The sequence below is a fragment of the Dendropsophus ebraccatus genome, chromosome 8, assembly GCF_027789765.1.
Source record: "Dendropsophus ebraccatus isolate aDenEbr1 chromosome 8, aDenEbr1.pat, whole genome shotgun sequence".
Classification (NCBI taxonomy): domain Eukaryota; kingdom Metazoa; phylum Chordata; class Amphibia; order Anura; family Hylidae; genus Dendropsophus; species Dendropsophus ebraccatus.
This window is the reverse complement of record NC_091461.1, coordinates 111,219,001-111,246,111: the sequence shown is the minus strand read 5'-3', so window position 1 is coordinate 111,246,111 and position 27,111 is coordinate 111,219,001. Positions and strand designations below refer to the sequence as shown.

Below are 27,111 nucleotides of genomic sequence, written 5' to 3'. Positions count from 1 at the left end.
GGGGCAACTGAGCCAGTTTCACTTTACACCATGTTTGATAAATCTCCCCTAATATCTGGTAACAGGAATGGGAAGCCACCATATACTGTGACATACAGCAGTGAGTCCTATTCACTTGAATGGCCTGACTGTAGTCACCTAATGCAGCAGACCACACTTATTAATAAGGTAAATCTAACTTCTTTGAGGGTCTGGTCAGGGGACTGATATTACTATATTACTATATGAGTCTAGTCTGGAGTCTTATACTACAGACTTTAATTCCTCCCATTTTCACCACAACCCGCTGCTTCAGTCTCACACTGTTCAGGGCTAAGTTACTTACAGTATGAGCTAAACAAAGCACAAATCACTGACTTGTCATGGCTCTTACCTAAACTTATACACTGCATAAAGCTGCACTAAATTAGATTTTTAACGTTTCCATTCACTGAAAACAAGCAGAGAGTTGATACATTATACAGTGATTCAGCTGTATAAAGGTTGGACTACCCCTTTAATTGTTAGAAGTTCTTTTGCAATAAACTTCCTATTTGTTTACTTTTTATCGCTCTTCATCCAGTGTCCACCCCAGGTAGAGGAACATAGTGCGTCCGAGTGATGGGATTAAGCTGCGTGCAGCCGCCATTTCCCTTTGTGCATCCAGTAATACAGTTCCTATAAGACGCACCTGTCGGAGTATTTTAGCTTTCTTTGATGTTGGATCGGTAAAGGGAACAATAGGGAACTAACAACTGCAAAGGGACTGATAAATATTTAGTGTGAACCTTACAAAGCCGCCAGCTCGGATGATACATGTGATAACGGAGGCTAAAATCGGTAAGGAAATGGAAAAGAATGGGATTATTGAATAGTCATTGGCTTATTTCCACAATACAAGATCAATATGGCGGACAGGGCCAACCTTACGGTGGTGCAACCTATGTAGTCTCATCAGGCTTTTCACCTGATACTAAAAGACTACTATGTATCTCCATGATACTGTAGTCTCCCTTCTAAGTCCTTCTCTGACCTTTCCTCTTTTGAACCCTAAATGGATGGAATGGACCAAAACTAAACTGGGAGGTCAGACGAGTCTTTCCTGCTTTCCTTTAGCTTTTGATGCAAACTGCCATCTCTATTGTCGTTATTACCCCACTTCCTGTCTTGTCTATACCTCCTGTTCCTTGTCTACACTTCCTGCTGTACACTCTAGCTCACAACTCAGCCAGCTCTATGTCTCTCCCACTATAACTTCCTGACTATAATACACTCAGTGAAGCCTCCTACATCGGAGGAGGATGGTAGAGTTTGATAAATTCCATGCTAGAGCGTACAGCAGGAACAGTAAGTTTATTAAGTTGTGCACCAGATAGATGGAACAATGAAATCTGATACATTAAATCGATATAAAAGATTTTTAGCATGCATTTGCATAATTTTTATGGCTGGGTCCACACTACATATATTTCAGTCAGTATTGTGGTCCTCATATTGCAACCAAAACCAGGAGTGGATTAAAAACACAGAAAGGCTCTGTTCACACAATGATGAAATTGAGTGGATGGCCGCCATATAATGGCAAATATTTGCTGTTATTTTAAAACAACGGCTGTTATATTGAAATAATGGCCGTTATTTACTGTTATATGACGGCCATCCACTCAATTTCAACATTGTGTGAACAGAGCCTTTCTGTGTTTTTAATCCACTCCTGGTTTTGGTTGCAATATGAGGACCACAATACTGACTGAAATATACGTAGTGTGAACCCAGCCTCAAGCTGTAACCAATACTAAGGGATATTTTAGGTGGCTGGGGCATAATCTTACAATTGTATTGATGTAATCTGGGTGTGAGCTTGGTAGATTTTGTTCACCTATTACAAGCGCACTTCCAATTATAGAAACTTTGTGGCATATTATAAAGATGAAGGGGGGATCCGGCATCTCAGATGCTAGACTAAGGGCCCTATTCCACGGGATGATTATCATTCGGATAGTTGTTAAATCGTTCGTAACGAAGAGATAATCGTTGAATAGCAGTTAACAATTAAACTACGAACGAGAAATCGCTGATCGCTTAATAAGACCTGGACCTATTTTTATCATTGCTCGTTTGCATGGAACTAGACGTTGTTCGGTCAGTAGTGACGAGCGCAATAGTGACGACAAGACGACCACAAGAATGATCATAAGTAATGTAAATGGGTGAACGATTTAAGGTCGTTCTTAATAGCAGTTGTTTGAGATCGTTTATCGTTAACGATTATGCGAACGATAATGGTCCCATGGAATAGGGCCCTTACATGAAAGAAGGCTGGCTTAAGATGTGCTAGATATACAAAGAAAGATGCATTGGCACATCTTAGTAGCCTATTACACGGGACGATTCTCGTGTGAAAAATCGTTATATCGTTTGAATTTAAACGATAATTGTTCTGTGTAATTGCAGGCAACAATCAAAATATTGTCATTGATCGTTAATTTAGATATGAACCTAAAATTATCGTTAATTGCTAATCTTTCGCTGTAATTCCACATTCGTTCGCTTACAGTCCGCATTTGTTCACTAATTGTTCAGTGTAATTGCACATTGTTCATTGTTTTGCTAGGATCAGAAGGAGTAAACGATCATAGTAACGTTCGCAATAACGATCGTAGTAAAGACCATCGTTCTGTGTAATATGGTGAATGATTTCAGGTTAATGATAAACAATCGTTTATCGTTAGTCGTTAATCGTTAAAAATCGCTCCGTGTAATAGGACCCGGCACAGTCCATGGACCAGATTTAGAAAATGACTTAATTGGTACGTGTACTAATTTCTGGTGTAATTAGGATAAATCTGCCGGGTTGTGAGAGATCACATCCCTCCAGTAATCCTTGCCTACTTGTTATGTCTGCGCCTGTTTAGCCCAGTTTGGCCCTCTGCCTGTAAAGTATGGCCGAGACTGCGATCACGGGTTTCACCACACCTGTCTGGCCTAGCCTAGGCTGCAGATGATTAAGACTAAGTAGTCTCCATTTTAGCCTGCCATTCTTGAACCTTTCTGCTATTTCCGGTATCTACTATTTTTCATTGTATTTGTTGGTCTTGTTTTGTTCTGGGTTTCACTTACCAAGTGAAGGAAATGTTGCCCAGTTGACCCTGACCGCCTAGGGCACACTATTTTTTCTAAAAGTGTCTGGTAGCATAGGGGGTGTAGAAATGTGAAAAATAGCAAATTTCACTCTTTCAGGACCTCATGGCCATAACCTTCAGCTTGTGAAAGTTCACATCAGGCTTTGAATTGGCAAACTACATCCACTGGAAATGCAATTCAGTATTCATCAGAGAAACTCTCCATTCATATACGTTTAGGATGCAGAGGTGATAATTACTGTCAATTTAGAAAGATTTGCTCATTTGAGTTTGCACAAGTTATAATTATTGCAATATAATGATACAGTAAAGGAACAACACCAGCGTAATAACACATTGGGACACAGCCGGATTGGATACTTGTGATTCTGTCCAATCTGCAAAAATCTATATTATACCAAATGATTGATTTGGTTGCAGGTGTCTGTAGGCAGGATGAAAGGCTTCCTGTTGCTTAAAGTGAATTTCTGTTGATTAATTTCTTCATATTTCTTCATAGCTTTGAGGGCTGTTTTTCCAATATGTCAGACGACCTGCAGTCTCTATTTGAAGGCTCTCCAGGCATGATGGGAATTGTGGTTTTGCAACAGCTGGAGGGCAGCAAGTTCCCCATCTCTGACCTAATGCCCTTTTCTTGCCTTGTTCCTGGTTCTTTAGTTTATTCTTGGTTCTTCTTTGAATAATGCTGTTTTTTTTTGTTTTTTGCTTTTAGTTGCTGCTTTTCTACTTCACTGGTTTCTAGTGTTGATTCTGCTAGGGAGAGTTATTCCAGGGTTTTCATAGGGATATTGCAGGGACAGTGAGGTTAGTTTGCCTATTTAGGTTAGAATTCAGGTAAAAATGTAGGGAAAGATTAGGGACAGCTGATTAACGTTACTATTTGTACTTGTTCATTCTACACTACCATTTATAATCAGTTGTTTGCACCATCCTCCATTCTATCAACTCTGGTTACAGACATCTATTGTCATGCTGTTTTTGTACCTATTACCTATCAGTATTGCTGCATGCTTTTTATGCTTTTCTATTTTTTTTGTCCTCTTTGTCCTCTTTTCTCTTTATCCCTATTCACTAAAGAATATTTAAGGCGTATCTGTCATTAAAAAGAGAGACATACAAAAAGTTTTTATTTGTTTTTGATCAGTAGAACGAGTGGGAAGACGACCGTGCTGCCCCATGCTCCTCTTCCTGCTTTGCATCTGTGACTTAGACCACTGCTTCTCAATTCCAGTGCTTATGGCCCGCCAACAGGTCATGTTTTGAGGATATCCCATACAAAGAAAACTTGTGATAATACCTGATGCACTGAGTATAATTATACCCCCTGTGAAATATTAAGAAAATCCTCAAAACATGACCTGTTGGTGGCCATGAGGACTGGAACTGAGAAGCACTGACCTAAACAGACCCCGTAGACTAACATTGAATGTGACACGAAGCTGGGAGTGAATGCACTGTATGCAGACTTCTCCCACCACGTTCTAGTGATCGCTCAGGGTCTGAACACTCAGACCCGGGCAATCAAAACTTTTAATTTGTCTCTTTGAGATAATATGCAAAACAAGAGTCCGTGGAGCCTTGGTTGCGAGTCTCAAAACACGGGAATAGCCAGATATTCCTAGCCTGTTGCCATGGGGCGCCTCCATGATGGGGAGAGCACCACACCACCCTGTTAGATAGCCCATTCAGTCCCACTCAGTTGCGAGTATTGGAACATAAATAGGGAAACAACAGGGTGGCCCCTTTTGTGTCAAAGTCTAACTCGAGGTACGAGTATTGCAGCATGACAAGGGCTTGTCAAGGCAGACAGCTGTTTCGGGGTATTTGCCCCTCGTCAGTGTGGAGCAGGATTCTGGCTAGTTGGGGCAATGACAAATCAACCAACAAAACACAGTAATCACTGAACTCAAGGAGATCAGCAAAAAATTCCAATGAAGTACTCAATCAAGAGTCTCCATTGACGCCTCCAAAAATTTAAATATGCAAAAAACATGTTCTTTGAGATAATGGCAGTGTCTAATAATGTAGACCGGTGTGAACCTCTCTTGTAGTGTTGACATTGCAGTCGAAAAGCTACCATGCGAAATAAGGTGGTAGTAAGGACAGGTTCCTATGCAATACTGGGTACAGAAGGTGTAATTGGTAAAGGTGGGTGCCAAGACAAGGAGTTGCAGAGATTCCAGATGGAATTGGATGCACCAGACGCTTGGACAATGCATTTCATTTAGTTGTCTTCTTCGTGTCCACTTGGGTACTTGTCCTCTCCCAGTTGCCAATTGTCCACATAATCCCCAAGCCATGATTGCCCAGGTCTTCCCCAACTCCTCTATATTCTTATAAACCTATATATTACTATATATATATACAGCACAGGCTTCGTAAGGTCCAGAAACCAGGCAGCCAAGACTGCTCCTAGGTATGCACTCATGAGGTGTAATGTGTTTTGATGTGTCTGTACAGAACAGACCGTCCTGGAAATTACATCTAAATTTAACCAATACCAGCGTATAGCTCCGAGCCATCTCATAAAAGACATACTGTAATTCCAAATTTTCTTGCTAATTTTTCACATGCAATTATGTCTCTTTCATCTCATTACCTTTTCTCTATGGACATGTTATTTTCTGATATAGATAGGACTGATCTTGAAATAATGTCAACAGCCCTAGTTCTGCTTTTCATCTTATAAATAATACACTGCTCGGCTTGTGTAGATTTAGTCAATTTTGACATCTTGAATGTGATAACTTGTTTCTAAGATAAATGCCCCAGGCATTTCCATGTCTATTGCAGCCTTTTCTCTCTTTCATCATTTCAGCTACCTTGCAATATGTCTTTTGTTCTGTCTCCGACACATTGGGAAAAAAAAAAATTATACCTGAATGTATTGTGGTGTATGAGGGACCACCGAACCTAAAATACTCATTTGCCTTATGCAGATCTGTCATAGTGATTAATATTTCATTGCATCTGAAGACGTAATGATGCATGGTTCAAGAAGGCTCCAAGTTGGCAAAATACAAAAGAAACTCGCTTTACCGCTGACGACAGTCGTAATTTTTGAAAAGCTAGCCATGTCAAGAAGATGTTCTTTCATGTTGATGGTCTTTGAGCAAAGTAAGTTTTAAAGGATTTAAAGGGAACAAATGTGCTGATTGGGCTCCCAGAACGGCTGCACGGACCTCACAGCTGGGTCTCCCATGTTGTCAGGGGTTTCGGGCTCCGTAGGCTTCATGTCCAGTAAAATGCTTTTTTATCTAGCGCGAGACAGGGGAAGAACCATGAACTAGTCATCTGGGCTGTGACTAGTCACGGCTCTCTGTCCTGTTAGTGAGCTCTGGGGGGTGATTGACAGGCAAGGACGCCCGTTAGCGGGCTCAGTCAAGCAATGAGCTCAGCACTAGTGCCTATATATTAATGCTGGACCAATCTATCAACTAACCTAGGGTTGTAATAAAGCCGCTACAGTTACATATAAGATACGTCATACTGACATGGATAAACCGTCAAGTATTAAACCCAGGATCCAGCCATTATAAGGTAATCAAATGTAATTATGACTATGGGGAGTCAGAAAGAAAACCAATGCTATTTAACGGGACGAATCGAAAAAGGCCTCAACGTGTTTCTCTTCTCTTAAGAGCATCAGGGGACTGATGAGGGATGCTAATGAAGATGAACACCAATTATATGAAAAGCTGTGTGCTGAGAGTCATATTAGCTGATGTCCACCAGGTAACACCGCTGAGTTAATCTCTTCTGATTCGCTGTCTTGGAAACTGCAGGGAACTCTACTGTTTTTGATCTTGAGTTTAAGTCAGCTGTTAGATTATGTTTTGTGCTCTTTTTTTTCCATCCATGCATTTTATTTTAGGAAAAATATAAAAATCCCAAACAGACAGGGTTATCCAGCGGAAATCTTTTTCTCTCAAATCAACTGGTGTCAGAAAGTTACATAGATTTGTCATTTACTTCTATTAAAAAATCTCAAGTCTTCCCATACTTATTAGTTGCTGTATGTCATGCAGGGATTTTTTTTTTCAGTCTGACACAGTGCTCTCTGCTGCCATCTCTGGCCGAGACAGTTTTCTCAGTTTTCTATGAATCCCCATAGAAAACCTCTCCTGCTCTGGTCAGTTCCTGTCTCGGACAGAGATGTCAGCAGAGAGCACTGTGTCAGATTGAAAATAAACCAACCATTCCTGCATGACAAACAGCAGCTAATAAGTATGGGAAGACTTAAGATTTTTTGATAGAAGTAAATTACAAATCTATATAACTTTCTGACACAACTTAATTTGAAAGAAAAAGATTTTTGCTAGACAACCCCTTTAATCTTTTAGCTAAAACTTTTGACCACATATAAGAAAGAAGCGGAGCAGATGGAACTAACAGGAGACATTAGATCTTTTTGAAATTGGGGGCAAAGATACAAAATGCATTTGAAAGAAATATATTCACTCTTGGAAAATCCCTTTAATTTTTCCATCAGGTTTTCTCTATGTGATTATGACCGTGCAATCTCCCATCCTAATAATCTCTTGGAGCATTATCCCTCATGTATTAAAAAAAGAAAGTTAAAATGTTCAAGGCTTCATCTGTGCAGGGAGAGCAGCGTATTATCGGCGTTCTTCACAGATCACGTGTCCCATCCTGCAGCCATAATACAGAGGAGAGGTCCACCTAATATGTTCTGCTCAGACATCTGCTATAAGCTCCGTTCTGTCTCCTCTACAGTCGCTGAAGCTGCCGCTTCATGAATGTTTCTTCTTTAGATATGATTAGATTTCATTACATCTTATAGGAAATGTTCTTTAATTTAATTTGATATGATCTAAGTAATAAAGGACATTGCAGACGAATCATCATATTCTGCTGGATGAGCAATTTTCATTAGTTTTGTTATATTGATAATAGAGCATTTCCATAAAGAAAATACATATAACCCAGATATTGCTGGCGCTGGAAACTAAAGGGGTTGTCCCGTGAGGAAAACCTCTGACCATGTGCCCTATTACATCTATAAATCATAGGGAGCGTCCAATATACTACTATAATACTGCACCTATATACAAAAATATAACTACTATAATACTGCTTCTATATACAGGAATATAACTACTATAATACTGCTTCTATATACAAGAATATAACTACTATAATACTGCTCCTATATACAAGAATATAACTACTATAATACTGCTCCTATATACAAGAATATTACTACTATAACACTGCTCCTATATAAAAAAAAATATAACTACTATAATACTGCTCCCCTATATACAAGAATATAACTACTATAATACTACCCCTATATACAAGAATATAACTACTATAATACTGATCCTATATACAAGAATATAACTACTATAATACTACTCCTATATACAAGAATATAACTACTATAATACTGCTCCTATATACAAGAATATAACTACTATAATACTGCTCCCTATATACAGGAATATAACTACTATAATACTGCTCCTATATACAAGAATATAACTACTATAATACTGCTCCTATATACAAGAATATAACTACTATAATACTGCTCCTATATACAGGAATATAACTACTATAATACTGCTTCTATATAAAAGAATATAACTACTATAACACTGCTCCTATATAAAAGAATATAACTACTATAATACTGCTCCCTGCTCTATATACAAGAATATAACTACTATAATACTGCCCCTATATACAAGAATATAACTACTATAATGCGGTTCAGGGAAGAAAAAAAGAGCGCTGCACCTCACACCTATGGCTGATACTAGTGCCCCTAGGCTAAATAAAAAACACATCAGAATTTTGTGTATGAATTGATCAAGCCATACTGCCCCATGTACCATCGTGCAGGTATCTGATACACATGGGTCCCTACACTAAGTCCACACCGTGCCAGTCAGTGGCCACCAACCCCGCAGGCGTGCACAGTCAGGGAACGGGGGCCATGGGACGGCCCTGCGACCCCCATGCCACAGGACCAGACCCAAAAACACCACACCAGAACCCGGCCAGCACCGCCGGCGGAGAAGGTCGCCCCCAAACAGCACAAGTCTGGATGAGGTATTGCGCTCACCATAGCTGCTGCAAACAGAATGGGAAAAGACAGGAGGGATTAAAACCATGTGCACTCAGGTGTCTCCTGCTAATTGCGGTCATGTGGGTCTCACCAGGAGGAGTACAAAACACGGAGAAAAGAGAGAAACAAAATGCGGTTCAGGGAAGAAACAGAGTGCTGCACCTCACACCTATGGCTGATACTAGGCTAAAATAAAAAACACATCAGAATTTTGTGTATGAATTGATCAAGCCATACTGCCCCATGTACCATCGTGCAGGTATCTGATACACATGGGTCCCTACACTAAGTCCACACCGTGCCAGTCAGTGGCCACCAACCCCGCAGGCGTGCACAGTCAGGGAACGGGGGCCATGGGACGGCCCTGCGGCCCTGGTGTGAGGTGCAGCACTCTTTTTCTTCCTTGAACCGCATTTTGTTTCTCTTTTTTCTCCGTGTTTTGCACTCCTCCTGGTGAGACCCACATGACACAATTAGCAGGAGACACCTGAGTGCACATGGTTTTAATCCCTCCTGTTTTTTTCCCATTCTGTCTGCAGCAGCTATGGTGAGTGCAATACCTCATCCAGACTTGTGCTGTTTGGGGGCGACCTTCTCCGCCGGCGGTGCTGGCCGGGTTCTGGTGTGGTGTTTTTGGGTCTGGTCCTGTGACATGGGGGTCGCAGGGCCGTCCCATGGCCCCCGTTCCCTGACTGTGCGTGCCTGCGGGGTGGGTGGCCACTGACTGGCACGGTGTGGACTTAGTGTAGGGACCCATGTGTATCAGATACCGGCACGAGGTACATGGGGCAGTATGGCTTGATCAATTCATACACAAAATTCTGATGTGTTTTTTATTTAGTCTAGGGGCACTAGTATCAGCCATAGGTGTGAGGTGCAGCACTCTTTTTCTTCCTTGAACCGCATAACTACTATAATACTGCTCCTATGTACAAGAATATAACTACTATAATACTGCTCCTATGTACAAGAATATAACTACTATAATACTGCTCCTATATACAAGAATATAACTACTATAATACTGCTCCTATATACAAGAATATAACTACTATAATACTGCTCCTATATACAGGAATATAACTACTATAATACTGCTTCTATGTACAGGAATATAACTACTATAATACTGCTCCTATATACAAGAATATAACTACTATAATACTGCTCCTATATACAAGAATATAACTACTATAATACTGCTCCTTTATACAAGAATATAACTACTATAATACTGCTCCTATATACAAGAATATAACTACTATAATACTGCTCCTATGTACAAGAATATAACTGCTATACTACAGCTTCTAAAGTACATGAAATAGAATTGTCAGTACCTACTTCTGTGGTGATCTTGGTAAGGTATCTTAAGGTCCTGGATGAGTCTTCTTGCCCCGTGGTTCCTTATTCATCCCCGTCCCATGTGAAGGTTACTCAGGTCATATAATTATCCTGTTGTTTTATATGTCCTGTCACTATAATGATTTACAGGAAATGTATTTATTCACACGATTACTCGCTCCAGTGGAGCTGACAATGTAATTTCCCCACCCTCAGCGATCGCCTCTCTAATAGGGAGAATAAACAGCATTTTTTCATCTCCATCAGACACCGCAACATACAAATTCTATGAATCTCCTACTCTGGTCGGCACCAAAATTATTTTGCTTTATTAAATGACATTCAGAGCGGTAATGAATGTACCTGGTTCAGGAGACAATGCATAAATGCATGGAGAATAATCGACCCTCGGTTATGATGACTTATTTACCCATGACAAAACAATGGATGACTTCTTCTAGAACTAGCGCCACTTCTGTCCTTGGCAGATAGAAAAGAAATCCAGTAGATATGATAACAATACCAAACAGTAAAAAGGACCATCCTGATGACCGTGCCACCCAGAAAGGGGCATCAGGGTAGGTTTTGCCCTTTGGACTCTATATGCCCCTGGCTGCTGACTATGTCCAGTAAGGGAACTATCCAGATAACCATCTTTAACATAAGGGGGAGATCATCTTGAAATGGTGATATGATGGGCAACCTGATGGGTGATGACGATTTTGGCAGGACCAACCACCATGTGATCAGTATGGGGGGGGGGGGGGGGGTGTAATGGATGTCCTTAAAGTGAACCTTTTACCAAGACAATGCTATCTTATCTATCGCCATCATGTTATTGAGCAGGAAGAGCTGAGCAAATTGATATATAAATCTTTGTGTGAAAAGATTCAGAATATCTTGTAACTTAGTGATTGAAATCCCTGATCATTCTGTAATAAGGAGTCCAGTGGGCGGTGTCACTCAATGGGCTGGACTCTTAAAGGGAACCAATCACTGGAAAAAAGCATATAGAGCTTTTGAAATGTGCCGTTAGAGCACACAGCACACTTGCCACACGTGTTTCCATAGCCTCCGTGCCTTTCCCGTGTAAGCCGCAAAGTAACTTTATAAAACTGGCGCCCTGTATGCTAATTACCTGAGGTAGTCACCTGGGCGGTGTTCGGCTAGCAGGTAGTCACGGTCCCCTGGGCGTTCTTCCGCTGTAATCACGCCCCTCTGGGCGTGATTCAAATGGCAGAGTGGCTGTGGCGTCACTCGGGAGCGCGCCGTGCCCAACGTCGGCGCGCTTACGTACTGATGCCGGACGCCGCCGCACATGCGCAGTGCAGCTGCTTTCATTCCGGTTGGACTGCGCCTGTGCAGAATAGCCTCGAACTCCGGCTAACAGGCTATTCGAGGCTATTCTGTACAGGCGCAGTACCGCCGGAATGGAAGCGGCTGCACGGCGGCGTCCGGCATCAGAATGTCACAGCTACTCTGCCATTTGAATCACGCCCAGAGGGGCGTGATTACAGCGGTAGAACGCCCAGGGGACCGTGACTACCCGCTAGCCGCACACCGCCCAGGTGACTACCTCAGGTAATTAGCATACAGGGCGCCAGTTTTATAAAGTTACTTTGCGGCTTACACGGGGAAGGCACGGAGGCTATGGAAACACGTGTGGCAAGTGTGCTGTGTGCTCTAACAGCACATTTCAAAAGCTCTATATGCGTTTTTCCAGTGATTGGTTCCCTTTAAGCATGAAAACCTCAGAGATTCCAATCAATAAATTACAATTTATATGGAATCTTTTCCTATAGAGATATATATGAATCCACTCAGCTCCTTTTGCTCTATAACATGATGCCAATAGCTTAGGTATCATTTTCAAAGTGACGGGTTCCCTTTGACGACAAATTATATTGACGACATACCGCCGGAGTTCTGATGTGTCTTGCAGTAATCCAAGCACAACGAGGTGCTCGGTGAAGCATAGTCATAGTGATCAAGCACCCGGATGATCGATCAAGCGCTATGCTATGATCACGCACTGGACTTACGTTCTTGTCCCCACCATAGTTGAGGTGCCTCTCTTCACATTGTCATTGAAATTTGGATTTAGCTCTAGTATGTATTGGGGTGGGGCCTTCACACCCCTGTCTCCATTCAAAACATTTTCCCACCCATCCGAGCTTAGTGTTAAACCTATTACACTGAACTATTATTAGTCTTACCTGGCCAATTAGCACCTGTTCAGGTCGATAATAGTTTAGTGTAGTAGCTCATGTTGAAAGGCAACGGTCAGCGGACATGCATGATGTTGGTTGATCATGTTCTTTCAACAAGCCCAAAAATCATGATTATTTCAGTGACTGTCTCCTGTTGGCAGCAGACCCTCTCCTGTTGGCAGCAGACCACCACTGACTTCTACCGGCAGCCCGAACGATCTAAGAATCCTCTCAACAGCCCCTATTGCACAAAATGCCAGCGGGGAACAAGGGGGAAGCGAGTGCTGACCTGACAGGTCTGTGCTCGCTGGATTCACACCCGTGCAGCAGATCTATGAGATGTCGGACATGAATGGTGCCCAATGGACCACATTGATAGGTTGGGTTTCCGACATGTTGTCCGCCATTTTACTGCTAAGAGTAGCATGCTGCAATATTGTATTAACTCTTTTTTGTTGTTGTTGGAGTCTCCAACATGGCTGCCAACTGAACAAGGATTCGGCAGTCAGCTATGTGGACTGTTTAGCCAGAAAAACACTCGATAGGGGCCCTGTTATGTATATACTGATTGTGAGCCAACAGGAAAACTGTCTAGATCGAAGACTGGGAACCTTGGGCCTTCCGGCTGTTGCAAGATAACAATTACCATCATGATGAGAGTTGTAGTTTTGCAACAGCTAGAAGGTCACTGGTTCCCAATTCCTGGTCTAGATGGTCATGTCTCTGTTTACAAAAAGAGGAAAGGGCAAAGAGACTTGGGGCCAATGGGATATGGTGACCAAACTAACACTAAAAGTGGGCCAATTTTCCATCTTGGTATGGAGATTCTTCTACATTGGCCCCAAGCTAGGAGATACTATAGCATCAGCTAAGCTTTGATCCTACCTGGTAGACCTCACATCTGCCGCTTATAGAATTGCACAGGATTTTCTGTTTAGAACACAAAATACGAGGACAAGGAACAAACAAATTTGTGGTTTGCAGAAACAATAAGTGTGTTGGGGCCACCACGGCGCTGTCATCAGAACAAGCCCCTTATATATAACAGGCGGTGGAGAGGGAACTTTTGAGTTATGCATTTCAATCAAACAGTAAGAGACCTAATCATGTACATCTTAGACATCTCTACATCTCCCAGCTGGGGACTGATTGCCTGGTAAGGCTGAATGTGCTTTAAATTCTGTAATGTAAAATATTACTGGATGGGGTTTTGTTTTCCTGGTGTGAAATTCATTTTGCTTCCCTCGATAATCATGGTGGCACAAAAGCCTCTAGAGAGCTAAAAGGTGTGAATGCTGCATATATATATATAGTAGGTAAAAGCGTATATAATGTGTATTATTAGGAAACATAAAGGATTATGATGGGAAGAGGAAAGTTGCCCCTAATCATTTACAGTATTTAACCCCTCCTAGACTTCAAACTTTCAAGAGGTTACAAGAACCCATGTGATTTTGTTGTGTCGCACTGTTGAAAAAGGTGTTTGTACGCCTATTAATGTGATTTGATGAAATGTATTGGAATTGCAATGTTTTTGCCAATTCTATCTAGAATAAGTGGGTGTAGTAGCCGGGGTCATTATTACTTTGTTGGTTGACAACACCAGGAACGGTATTTTGGTACACCATTCCTCCGGTAGGTGCCATAATTGACACCAGTTGATTTGAAAAATATATATATTTTTTTTTTAACACCAGTGTACCCCTTTAAGAGACTGTATACACCAGATGAGAGAGAAACTACTAAATTGTACATCTCATCTAAAAACTGTAACCAATATACAAAAAAAATAGTTTCTGTTCTTTCCCCAGAAGAGTGCACACAATATTGTTGCTGTGTCCTACCACCACAGCATTCCTTTAGGGAGAGAAGTTTTTGGACACCCATATGATAAAGTTTCTATGCACCTGGAAGCACCTCTATGACTCTGTTCACACTGTAAGTTGCACACTGCATGTGGCTAAAGTACAGACAAAAAAACTGAAAGTGCAACAGCAACCTTCAGGTGCAAGTGCTTACAGTATATACTCCCCCCGGTGTACACACAATAAAAACCTGCTCTTTTGATATTATATGTATTTGATCAAACAGAGTGTACCATGTCACCATGTTAGGGTGTCCTCAGAGACATGGTCCCACTCTAGCATTCTCACACTAGCAATGGCCTCTCCTGGGCTAACAATATGCCTATACCAGACAGATAGGAGCCAAGTCTCTATTTATAGCATCCACAAGACATGGGTGGAGTGCAAGCCAACAGGAGGTAGCTACATAACCCCCCGCACACAGACAACAGAAAAAAAGCAAAAATTGGCAGTACCCGTATGCCTCTGTTCACACTGTAGGTTGCATGCTGCATTGTTTCTATCGTGTGTACGCGGGTGGGAGTATGTATGGTAAGCACCTGCACCTTTAGGTTGCTGTTGCACTTTTTTTTTTTTGTCTGTATTTAAGCCACATGCAGAGTGCAACTTGCAGTGTGAAAAGAGGCATAGGGGTGCTGCCAGTTTTTGCTTTTTTTCTGTTGTATGTGGGTGGTGTGGCTACCTCCTGTTGGCTTGCACTCCACCCATGTTTTGTGGGTGCTATAAATAGAAACTTGGCTTCTCTCTGCCCATTGTATTATTGTTAGCCCAGGAGAGGCCATTCCTAGTGTCAGAATGTAAAGTTATTGTGATAGCATCTCTATCAGGAAACCCAATTATTCTTTGGGACCCCCACTTACCAGCCATTTGTGGAGTATAATGCAATCATACAAACCAGGAAATACAATGCAATGCAACCTAAAAGATACCCTTTGTATAGATGAGGGATGAGGAACCATTAGCCCTAAAACTGTTGCAAAACTACAACTCCCATCATGCCTGGACAGTCTTCGGCTGTCCAGGCATGATACGAAGTGTACTTTTGTAATAGCCGGAGGGCTGAAGGTTCTCCCATCCCTGGTGTATAGATGGGGCACGGCTCTCAGAGTCAATGGGGGAGATTTATCAAACATGGTGTAAAGCTGTTGAGGGCCAGTCAGGCATTGATAAAATCATTCGAGGGCCGCATACTGTGCGTGGAGGTTTATAGCGTGGGTTAGCAGCACCCGGGGCAAGGCAACGTTTTGTTCCCCTAATGCCCCTGCTACTGTAGTTAATCCTCTGTGATGCCTCTAGTACCTGATGTGAATGCTTAGGGATGCCCGGTAGCAAGAGTTAACCCCCAGTGATGCCCCTGGTAATCCTAATAAACCCCCAGTGATGCCCCTGGTAGTCCTAATAAACCCCCAGTGATACCCTTGGTAGTCCTAATAAACCCACAGTGATGCCCCTGGTAGTCCTAATAAACCCCCAGTGATGCCCCTGGTAGTCCTAATAAACCCCCAGTGATACCCCTGGTAGTCCTAATAATCCCCAGTGATGTCCCTGGTGGCTGATGGTTACCCCCAGTGATGCCCCTGGTAGCTCTAGTTAACCACTTATTGATGCCCCAGGTAGCTCTAGTTAACCCCTTATAGATGCTCCTGGTAGCTTTAGTTAACCCCTTATTATGCACGTGGACCGCAGGAAAAGGAAGACGTGGGCCGCTCTGGTGGGGAAGGGGACGGCACTCACAGCATCCTCCTGTGTCTGGCAGTCGTCACAAACACAGGAAGATGCTGTGTATGCCGACTCGTGCCCCACCAGAGCGGCGCATGTCACAGGAGAGTGGCGGGCCGCATCCGGAGGTCTCACCACCCATGGTGTAAAGTAAAACTGGCTCAGTTTCCCCTAGCAACCAATCAGATTCCACCTTTCATTCCTCACAGACTCTTTGGAAAATGAAAGGTGGAATCTGATTGGTTGCTAGGGGCAACTGAGCCAGTTTCACTTTACACCATGTTTGATTAATCTCCCCAATGTGCTTGGTGTCTTACATCTTCCCCACGACTTGCCAAGTTCTTCCGGCGTCGACTTGCTGATCAGGATGAGCCCACACAATGTCTGCAGCGAATTTATTCTTTTTATTGTAATGTCAGTCGAATGTTGACGCGTTTCAGATCTTAAGTCCCATCAACATCAGATTTTATTGGCATTACAATACTTTCCTGGAGATGTAATGTCTTTTCCTGTCTTTTTTTGGTCTAATTTGTCTATTGTGCCTGTAATAACATAACAATCATTTACAGTCTATGGAAACTTGATGCCTCAGCAGATCATTTGTCACGTTCGCCTTCAAAGTTTTAATGACACGCGATGATGATTATCGTTATTACACGATCTGAATCATTTTGCCGTCTTTGGCTGATATTCACTCAGTTCGCTGTGCGGAAATAATGAATGCTGATGTATCACCCTATCAATAATTAACAAATTTGGTAATTTATTTATGGATGTATTTGTATGAGTGGTAAAAGGATTGTATCACTTAGATCACCTAGACCGGTGGTAAAGAAGCTGCGGCTCTCCAGTAGCCTCTCCCAGCATACAGGAGAATTAGGATTCACAATAGGTGATGGTCACAGCTCCTCCTCTCCCTACATGGAGACACAGGTCACAGAGCATGCTCACAATACGCAGCAGATTAGATCTAAATAACTGAACACAGCATCAAATCTAAACCATCAAATCTGATGCGTATTTGTTGCGTATCTGATGCGTATACGGTGTGTGGGTTTGTACCCTTAGAGGAATTTTTTTTAAATCAACTGAAGTCAGAAAGTTATACAGATTTGTATATTTAATCTATTTAAAAATCTCAATCCTTCCAGTACTTATCAGCTGCTGTAAGTCCTGCAGGAAGTGGTGTATTCTTTCTAGTCTGACACGGCGCTCTCTGCTGCCACCTCTGTCCGTGTCAGGAACTGTCCAGGGCAGTAGCAAATCCCCATAGAAAACCTCTCTTAATATAGACAGAGGTGGCAGCAGAGAGCACTGTGTCAGACTGGAGAGAACACGCCTCTTCCTTCAGGACATGCAGCACCTGATAAGTACTGGAAAAGTTGAGATTTTTAAATAGAATTAATTTACAAATCCGTATAACTTTCTTACACCAGTTGACTTGGATTTTATTTTTATTCCGGAGAACCCCAGTAACAACTCCTAGTTTTGCTTTACAGCAGCAACATGGACCATAGATATCTGTAGTCTGGTGATAAATTATTAACTTCTATGGAGGATTATTGTGCGCATGTACTGCCATCTGTCCAGAGTTCTCCATATATGAAGGGGAGTTGTGAACATCATTTACTGTAAATGGTGGATCTTGTAATATATATATATATATATATATTCTTTATGTGCAATTTCTTTTTGTGTCTGTTCGGTGTCCAAGAGGTGGGGTATCTTAATTAAATTTTAACCCCCAATTCTGTACAGATGGATCCTAAGAAGGTCTCGGCAATAGTAGACCCACTAATCTAAAAGAAATCAAGAGGTTCCTAGGTTTTGCCAATTATTACAGAAAGTTCATTTGAAATTTCTCGCTGACAGTCAAACCCCTTACCGAGTTAACTAAAAAAGGGGCCAACCCCTCCTCTTAGGTCACCAGAGGCTAAACAAGCCTTCAAGGTTTTTTTTTTTAAAGTTTCTCCTCAGCCCCAGTGCTGTTAAGGCTTGTCCAGGATCTTCAGTGTCAGAGAAACTCCAGAAGGAGAACCTGAAAGAATCCTCATTCTGGGTGTAGTGGTTGCTAGTCTTCCTAATGACTTAAAGTCGTCCATTTTAGAATCGCAGAACCTCGAGGTTGGAGGCAGGGGCGGATTAACTTTACCATAGGCCCCGGGCTGTTCACCAAGCCTGGGCCCCTCCACCCCACTGTAACTATGGCAGCGTGGTGTAAAAAGTCTTGTCTTTGTTCAGTGTTCACTTATACAGGCTAGGGACTGTCGACCAGTTGTCCGCTGCCACCTAAGGCAATTGAGGCAATTAGGCAGGGACAGACAGGGCTGGTGCAAATGCCAGGGCAGTGCCTGTCTATTGTGGTCTAGTTCCCTAACACTGACATAGAAGCAGACTGAACGGCAGCCCTGCAATGTGAACAGAGCCTAAACCAGACATAGCCTGTATATATAATAGTGTAAGTAATTAGATATTTATTTCAAGTAGGAAGTTTCACTCCAAAAAAACAGCACAAAGAAAATCCTTATAGGAAAAGCGATGAATAAAAGTATAAAGTACAGATACATACTGGCGTAATATTACATACAGGAAAATAAATGAATGGCCTAAATCTGCTCTATGAAAAATAAAATCTTAATAATATTCCGTTCTGGGGTTTCAAACACGAGAGCTTCGGAAGTTTCCAGATAGAAGCTTTGGGCGCACTTTTATTTGCTTTCATGTTATTGCTTTCAATACCCTTATTTGATTTTCGCTCAGAGGATTTTGCTGCAGGTATTTTACATTTTGTGAGTGTTTATTTTAGCAACTAATGTTGATAGTATTGGATATGGCGTTATATGAGGGTTCCTAGACTCAGCCAGTCAATTTATTATAAAGAAATCTGTCTATATGCCTATTACACATCTATCTACTTGATCTGTCTGTCTATATTATCGCTATCTACAGTATATTACCCTGGCTATCTATCTTTCTACCTCTTTCTATCTATCTATTGGCATTTAAATTGTCCGTCCCCTGGCTTGCTGCAATCTCCATCTTTCTACAATACATGGTCTCCATGAACTTACAAAGGAACCCCACTTCTGCAGTGAGACATGGAGTGAAGCACTTAGCTGAGCACTTTTCCTGATCAGTCGAAACACAAAGACAGGGACCAATCGAATGTCTTGACTTGTTTCTCACACGTGCCCATTTAAATACATACAATACTGTGTAGAAGACCAAGTCTGTTAGGGTAAATTCACATGGGCGTCTCGCACAAGAAATCCGCAGCTAATCCGTAATACACATATTATTCTTATTATTATTAATACGTGTATTGTGCAATAGATGCGAATTAGCTGCGGATTTCTTATGCGAGACGCCCGTGTGAATTTACCCTTAGGGCAGGACTTGTTGCTTTCAGTGGCTCCCTACTCTGGCCAGACTTTCTCCCATTTGGTCAATCTCCTTTAGGCTATGTTCACACTACGTATATGTCCGGCCGCATATTTTTTGCGGCCGGACATATACGTGTAAAACTCCGTCTGGGATTTACGCAAGTTGCGGCCAGCTACGTACGGTCCGTGAACTTACGCCCGTAAGCTACGTACGCTTCCCGAGCGGCGTACGTAGCGATCTGACAGCGGTATTTTACTTGGACATCTTCGGCTAGCCCCGGACACCCCACAAAACCTTTTGGATCGGCAAATCAAAGTGTAAAAAAGAAGAAATCACCACTCCGTACGGGACCACATGTTACGCTACGGGCGTAAGTTACAGCATTTCCGTCCCGAAACAATGGTCTGGTTCATTTTTTACGGCGCCGCATACGATCCGGGCGTAAGTTTTTACGTAGTGTGAACTGTGCAGCCGTAGATCGTATACTATCCATTGTACGCACACTACGTAAATCTCCGGCCGCTTATTCACGGAGCGCGCTACGGCCGGAAACTTACGTAGTGTGAACCTAGCCTCAGGGTGCGTTCACACCTACAGGATCTGCAGCAGATTTGATGCTGTGTTCAGTTATTTAAATGAAATCTGCTGCAGAAAATCAGCTGCAGATCCTGTAGGTGTGAACGCACCATTATTGTGAAATTTACATTGGTGATTGTCCATATGCTTAGACACTTGGGGGAGATTTATCAAACATGGTGTAAAGTAAAACTGGCTCTGTTGCCCCTAGCAACCAATCAGATTCCACTTTTCATTCCTCGCAGACTCTTTGGAAAATGAAAGGCGGAATCTGATTGGTTGCTAGGGGCAACTGAGCCAGTTTCACTTTACACCAGTTTAGCCCATTATCCTATCCTTTGCTAAGAAACTGGGAGTTATTGAAGGGAGGGCAGAGAGTCTCTGTTTAAGATCTTCATCTCCTGAGTATAGAGGTGTTGGAAAGGGCATCTCTCCCTCTGCAGGATCTGTGTAATGCCTAAAATAACCAGTGGTGGCGCTGTGGGGAGACTGAAAGCGTACTGCCAGGTTTCCCCACAGATTAGAGTTGATTTCTGGGGTTCCATCAGGGGGGCACTCGTTAATCTTTTTTATTTTTATTTTTATTTTTTTTTTGTATCCTTCTAACAAGCTTGCCTAAATCAGAGAACCACTTTAATGAGGAAAACAATCCAGATCGTGACTGTGTGGGCTAGAGAAAAGATCAAAGCCATCATTGTACTTGGTAAAACAAAATGGAACAAAAAAAAAAAAGAGAAAATCAATAACCAAACAATATAAGAGAACATTAGAGAGGAAGAGAACATTTCATCATTTTCCACTTTACCGCAGAGTCATTATGAAACTTATTTTTGTGTTTTTATACAAGTGAAGAAAAGTATTTGATAAAAGTTTAAACATTTCAAACTCAAATCTTTTATATTATATCTATACTAGAGATGGGTGATACTTGAGCACACTCGGATTCATACAAACAAGAGTATGCGGCATTTCAATACCGGTGGCTAAAGAAGTTGGATGCAGGGAGTCCTAGGGAGTCCTGGAAAACATGGATACAGTCATTGGTCATCCAACATCTTCAGTCAGTGGTTTTCAAATGATGCACGGTTGGGTACAGATGAAGCCGAGCTTGCTCGAGGTTCGCTCATCTCTAACGTACACGTGAAGTAAACACTACTTTATAATATCTCTGATCATTTTCTCATCTATTTCAGTTTCTCCGAAAATCTACGACATTTCCCCCAACATGGTGGTCAACGAAGGAGCGAACGTGTCACTTACATGTTTGGCCAGTGGAAAACCAGAGCCTTCAATACTGTGGAAACACATCTCACCTTCCGGTAGGTGTTCATTCCATTGTGTATGCTCAGTTGTACCATCTTAGGTCCAGGTCGGCTTGGTTTGGAGTACACAAGAATGTAGTAGTATAGAATTTACATATAGTATGTGATTATATAGTACAATTTAAGGCTAAGGTATGAGAGTCTCTTCTTGTCATCTTAGAGAGCTTGGTCATGCACCAAAGAAAAGATATGTTACTTGGGGGTTGCCCCATATAGTTATGAATGAAAGGTCCTAAGTAATACTCTTGGTCTTGGCCAGACAAATCTATATTCTGTAGTCTATAAGACATCATGTCTTCAAAGTATGATTTCAGGATGTTTTTTGTTTTTTGATGATGTCCACTTTTTTCTTTGGCTAGTCATATACATTAGATAATCGTTACCCAAAAACACGGCTAAGCATGCGTAGCATATATTCAGAATAAGGAGAGGGAAACAAGTCACTACTATACTCCTATGGTGGAAGCTTATCTTCCATCAAAACAAAAACAAAAAATTGGAATGGGTTTGTCTTAACCATCTCTCCCACCAATGACGTCAGGTGAGAGATGGTAAATTTTGGCAAATGGTTTTCAATTAGTTTGATTCTTTCATTTTGAAGGGAAAGAAAATGGTCACTATGCATAGTGTATGGTGGATAGAGACGAGCAAACCAAATCATATTAACCGAGATTTATTCAGAATTTAGCAAAATGTTTGGTTCAGTACCAAACCAAACTTTTTGCAAAGTTTGGAACAGTGCATAAAGATGGTGGCTGCACAATTTAATACACATAAAAAGTTTTAAAAAAGGGCATGCTTACTTGTCCGTGTTCTCCCGGTATCCTCCTCTGGGTCTCCGGTGGGCTCCACTGATCATAGTCACCTCCAGTCCACTCAGCCAATCACCGACTAAGATAGGACAGCGCTGTTGCCAGTGATCGGCTGAGCAGGCTGTCACCGCGGCCAATGAATGGCTGAGTGGGCTGTCACTCCACTGACAGCTCACTCAGTCAATCACTGGCCATGGCACTGTCCTGTCTCAGCCAGTGATTGGCCGAGTTGGCTTTTGTCGGCTGAAAGACACACCAGAGACTGGAGAAGGAGGACACTTGGGGAGCATGGACAGGTAAGTGCAAACTTTGTGAACTGCTCAAAAATGCCTGCAATCATTTGTTTAAGGTTCGGTTCAGATGAACCTAACTTTACTTCAAACTTCAACTGACCTGCCGTACAGAAGTTTTGAAAAGTCCACTTATATCTAATAGTGGACTGAGACTACAACACACAAATTCTACCTCTGGATAAGGGAATGGTGGTCTTAAAGACTTGGCTCTTTGGACAGTTTTCACTGTATGCTATTTCAATCAGGATTTTATTGTAAATGCTTTTTTTTTATTAAGGGAAAACACTTGTCAGCTTTTCTGTATAAACTAGAAAAGAGTCAGCAGAGACTTTTAACTGTCATCAGCTCTATTATATTGCTGGCAGCCTAGATAAGGGTGGATGATAACACTAAATACTATTGGATAGCAGTTTCGTAAGGGGAAAAAAAAAAAAAAAAATATATATATATATATATATATATGTATAATCAGGCACGGGGTGTGTGAATATGAGGCTGAGCAACGATTCCTCCAACCACAAACACACGGGTGTGAGGGCGCAGGTCCAACAAAAAAATAAAACTAGAAAATATATGTATAAAATTTATTAAAAGACTCAATGCGTTTCGGAACCGCTCATGACTCTTGAGAAAGGAACCGAAGCGGTTCCGAAACGTGTTGAGTCTTTTAATACATTTTATACATATATTTTCTAGTTTTATTTTTTTGTTGGACCTGCGCCCTCACACCCGTGTGTTTGTGGTTGGAGGAATTGAGTGTTGTGCCTCCTAGCTATCGCAACCTTACCAGGTGAGGGTTACCTTGTTTTTTCTCTCCTTCTTTTATCTGGTTGATCCTCGCCATGGAGCGCTGTCTCCTTCTTTTTTGTCTATAATATGAGGCTGAGGGGGATTAAATCAGGTTCAGGATTGTGATTCTGGGGCTGAGGGAGCATGAATCAGGCTGGGGGGGGGGGCAAATGAGGCTGAGGGGGGAATAAATCAGGTTCAGAGAGTGAAAATGGAGCTGTGGGGAGTAAATTGGGCTTAGGGGGGTGAATATGATGTTGAGGTTTGTTAATCAGGCTTGGGGGGCAAGTATGATGTTGAGGTTTGTTAATCAATCAGGCTCAGGGGGGTGTTAGTAGGAGACTGATTGGGAATGGCATCTATGTGTCCTTCTTTGGCTCTATGATTGACAGTGTTTGTGTATAAACAGATGTGTAATATCATGGATATATATATATATATATATATATATATATATATATATATATAGTCTCTGACAATGGTGCTAAAAGCACTCTATCCAGTAAGGGGGAGGGGGGACCCTACTTTGTTTGCTGCACAGAGCCCCACTTTCTCTAACAACCCGCCATGAATAATAATCATTACTAAGCGATAATACTCCCAGCCCCATTCATAGACTCTCTATTGTTTTGCTATCTGCATTTAGCGAAGGAATCGAGGACATCGCTCCCTAAACGCTGTTATTTTCCTCTCCTTGTTCATCATCGTCTCTTGTTTATCACTGAACTTTTCAGATGTAAATGTTAAACCTATGAATTTCGAGCAATGTACAAAGTACATCATTTGTGCTCCTCCAGACGTATTATTCTATGGGAGGGAAAGAAAGAAAAAAAAAAAGCCATTAATTTAGCTGGAGGTAGAGATTATAGAGCTACAGTACAAATGGTTTAATAACTCGACGAGATTGCATTATAGATTCTAAAAGTAGACTTTTCTTTAAGATCTAAAAAGGAGAGAAAGCTCTTAGGAAAAGATTGAGCTCAGCAAGCGCCGAACGCCATGACAATAAGATTCCGCACAAGTGCAATGAAAATGTCATTTTGTTTCCAATACTTTATGAAACAAGTTTGCCACTTGATTCATAAAGGTTTGCAGAAGCCCTTTAGAAATTGCGAGGGTTCTTCTAATGTAACAATCACTTACATGTAAAGGGGACTTTTAGTTGCTCATGACTTATTGATTGGTCTGGATGGGTTACCCTTCAAGTTTTTCCCTAAAGTCGTTCCTTTATTGCTGCTTTTCCTTTGTGATTTTCAGAAAGGAATAGATACAATTACCCCATTGTTTAGTTTGTTGCTTTGTATGATGACACTATGGCCCCGGCAATTGTAGCCAGTGTAGAAAGCTCAGAAGACCCCATGTCCTGCACCTCAACAATGGAAATAAACAATCTGGCCAGACAGTGTGAAGAAAGAAAAGGAGAAAAAGAAGCTTCAGTCTTGTCTTGTCTGTTCTTGTTAACGAAAGACAGTATTATAGTAGTTATATTCTTGTATATAGGGAGCAGTATTATAGTAGTTATATTCTTGTATATAGGAGCAGTATTATAGTAGTTATATTCTTGTATATAGGAGGCAGTATTATAGTAGTTATATTCTTGTATATAGGGAGCAGTATTATAGTAGTTATATTCTTGTATATAGGAGCAGTATTATAGTAGTTATATTCTTGTATATAGGGGGCAGTATTATAGTAGTTATATTCTTGTATTTAGGAGCAGTATTATAGTAGTTATATTCTTGTATATAGGAGCAGTATTATAGTAGTTATATTCCTGTATATAGGAGCAATATTATAGTAGTTATATTCATGTATATAGGAGCAGTATTGTAGTAGTTATATTCTTGTATATAGGAGCAGTATTATAGTAGTTATATTCCTGTATATAGGAGCAGTATTATAGTAGTTATATTCTTGTATATAGGAGGCAGTATTATAGTACGTATATTCTTGTATATAGGGAGCAGTATTATAGTAGTTATATTCTTGTATATAGGAGCAGTATTATAGTAGTTATATTATTGTATATAGGGGGCAGTATTATAGTAGTTATATTCTTGTATATAGGAGGCAGTATTATAGTAGTTATAGTCTTGTATATAGGAGCAGTATTATAGTAGTTATATTCTTGTACATAGGAGCAGTATTATAGCAGTTATATCCCTGTATATAGGAGCAGTATTATAGTAGTTATAGTCTTGTATATAGGAGCAGGATTATAGTAGTTATATTCTTGAACATAGGAGCAGTACTATAATAGTTATACTTTTGTACATTAAGGGCAGTAAATTCAATGGACATGCAGGCTATACATTGGTATCCATTTTTTACTTCTTTTAGATATATTACCCAATGTATGCCCTGAGATGTGATGTAAATAGGTCCTAGGATTAGATTGTAATGTTTGGATGACCAGGTCAGAGCATCTCCAGAATGATCAGTCTTGTGGTGGTATGTAGTGGCTAGTACCTACTAAAAGTGGTTGAGGGAAAGTGAACCAGTGACAGGTTATGGGCGTTCAAGAGTCCTTGATGTGTGTGGGGAAGAAGACTAGCCCAATTGGTCCGATGTTACAAAGGAGCTGCTGTAAAGAAAACTGCTGAAAAGGTTTCTCTTGGCTATGATAGAAAGTTTATCCAAAATACATTTGCCAGACTGTCATCTTCGTCGGGTTGCTGAGTGCTGGATAAGAGGGATGAAACTATACATTAAAGTTATCTGAAGATAGAAAAAGCTCTCAATGGATGCAGCCACTTCTTGGACTTAACCAGGACTTATGAAAATGGAGTTTAGGACAGAGATGAGAGATGTCATCGCCTTCCTTCAAATTATGGGGGAATTATAAATTTCAGCACACTTTGAGACCTAATGTCATCTTCCAGATAGATTGTAAGGAAGTAATTTTTAATAGAAATCTGTACGATTACCCAGGGACAAAGGGGGAATACCCCAGGCCCATGAGCATAAAGTGTCATAGGCCCCTTATAAATTATTATCGTAAATTATTCTGGTTTCATGTTAGAAGAATTTTTCCATGATATAACTTTATACAGAGGCCCCATATAACAAGACATGATCCATTCATGTCTCTGGAGTATGAAACTGTAGGCACTCATACACTGTATCATATTCATGAGTCCATAAAAGAATCATGAGAATCATGAGGATCAAGCTATTTATCTAAAACCAGCGCCGTTCCCATCCATGGACAGTATCTGGTATGGTAACCAGAGATGAGCGCAGTTGCAGCATGCTCGAATACGATTGTTCAACATTTTAATACCAGTGGTTGAAGAAGTTGGATGAAGGCCTAGGGAGTCCTGAAAACATGGATATAGCCTATGGCTGTTTCCATTAGGGATGAGCGAGCTAAGCCAACCAAACCCAGAATCATTCTGAACTTTGCAAAAGTCTCTACTGAATCAAACTTTTTGCAAAGTTCAGAGCAAGTTTGGCAGGTTATTCTTACCTGTCTGCGCTCCCCCCGGTGTTCTATTGTGGATCTCCGGTGTCTTCAGCCTCCTGTAGAGTGACGGCTTGCTCAGCCAATCACTGGGTCACTGGGATGGGACAGCAAC

At 41.3% G+C, this 27,111-nt stretch overlaps 1 protein-coding gene across 3 annotated transcripts in view; it reads left to right on the top strand.

The window, feature by feature from the left end:
* The window catches only part of NEGR1 (neuronal growth regulator 1), a 416,519-nt gene that overhangs the window by 191,175 nt on the left and 198,233 nt on the right, over positions 1-27,111 (top strand). For all 3 annotated transcript variants that reach the window (XM_069981432.1, XM_069981431.1, XM_069981433.1), the window contains exon 3: positions 21,511-21,636. In XM_069981432.1, the coding sequence (XP_069837533.1) occupies positions 21,511-21,636 (126 nt within the window). The remainder of the gene's footprint in view (positions 1-21,510; positions 21,637-27,111) is intronic.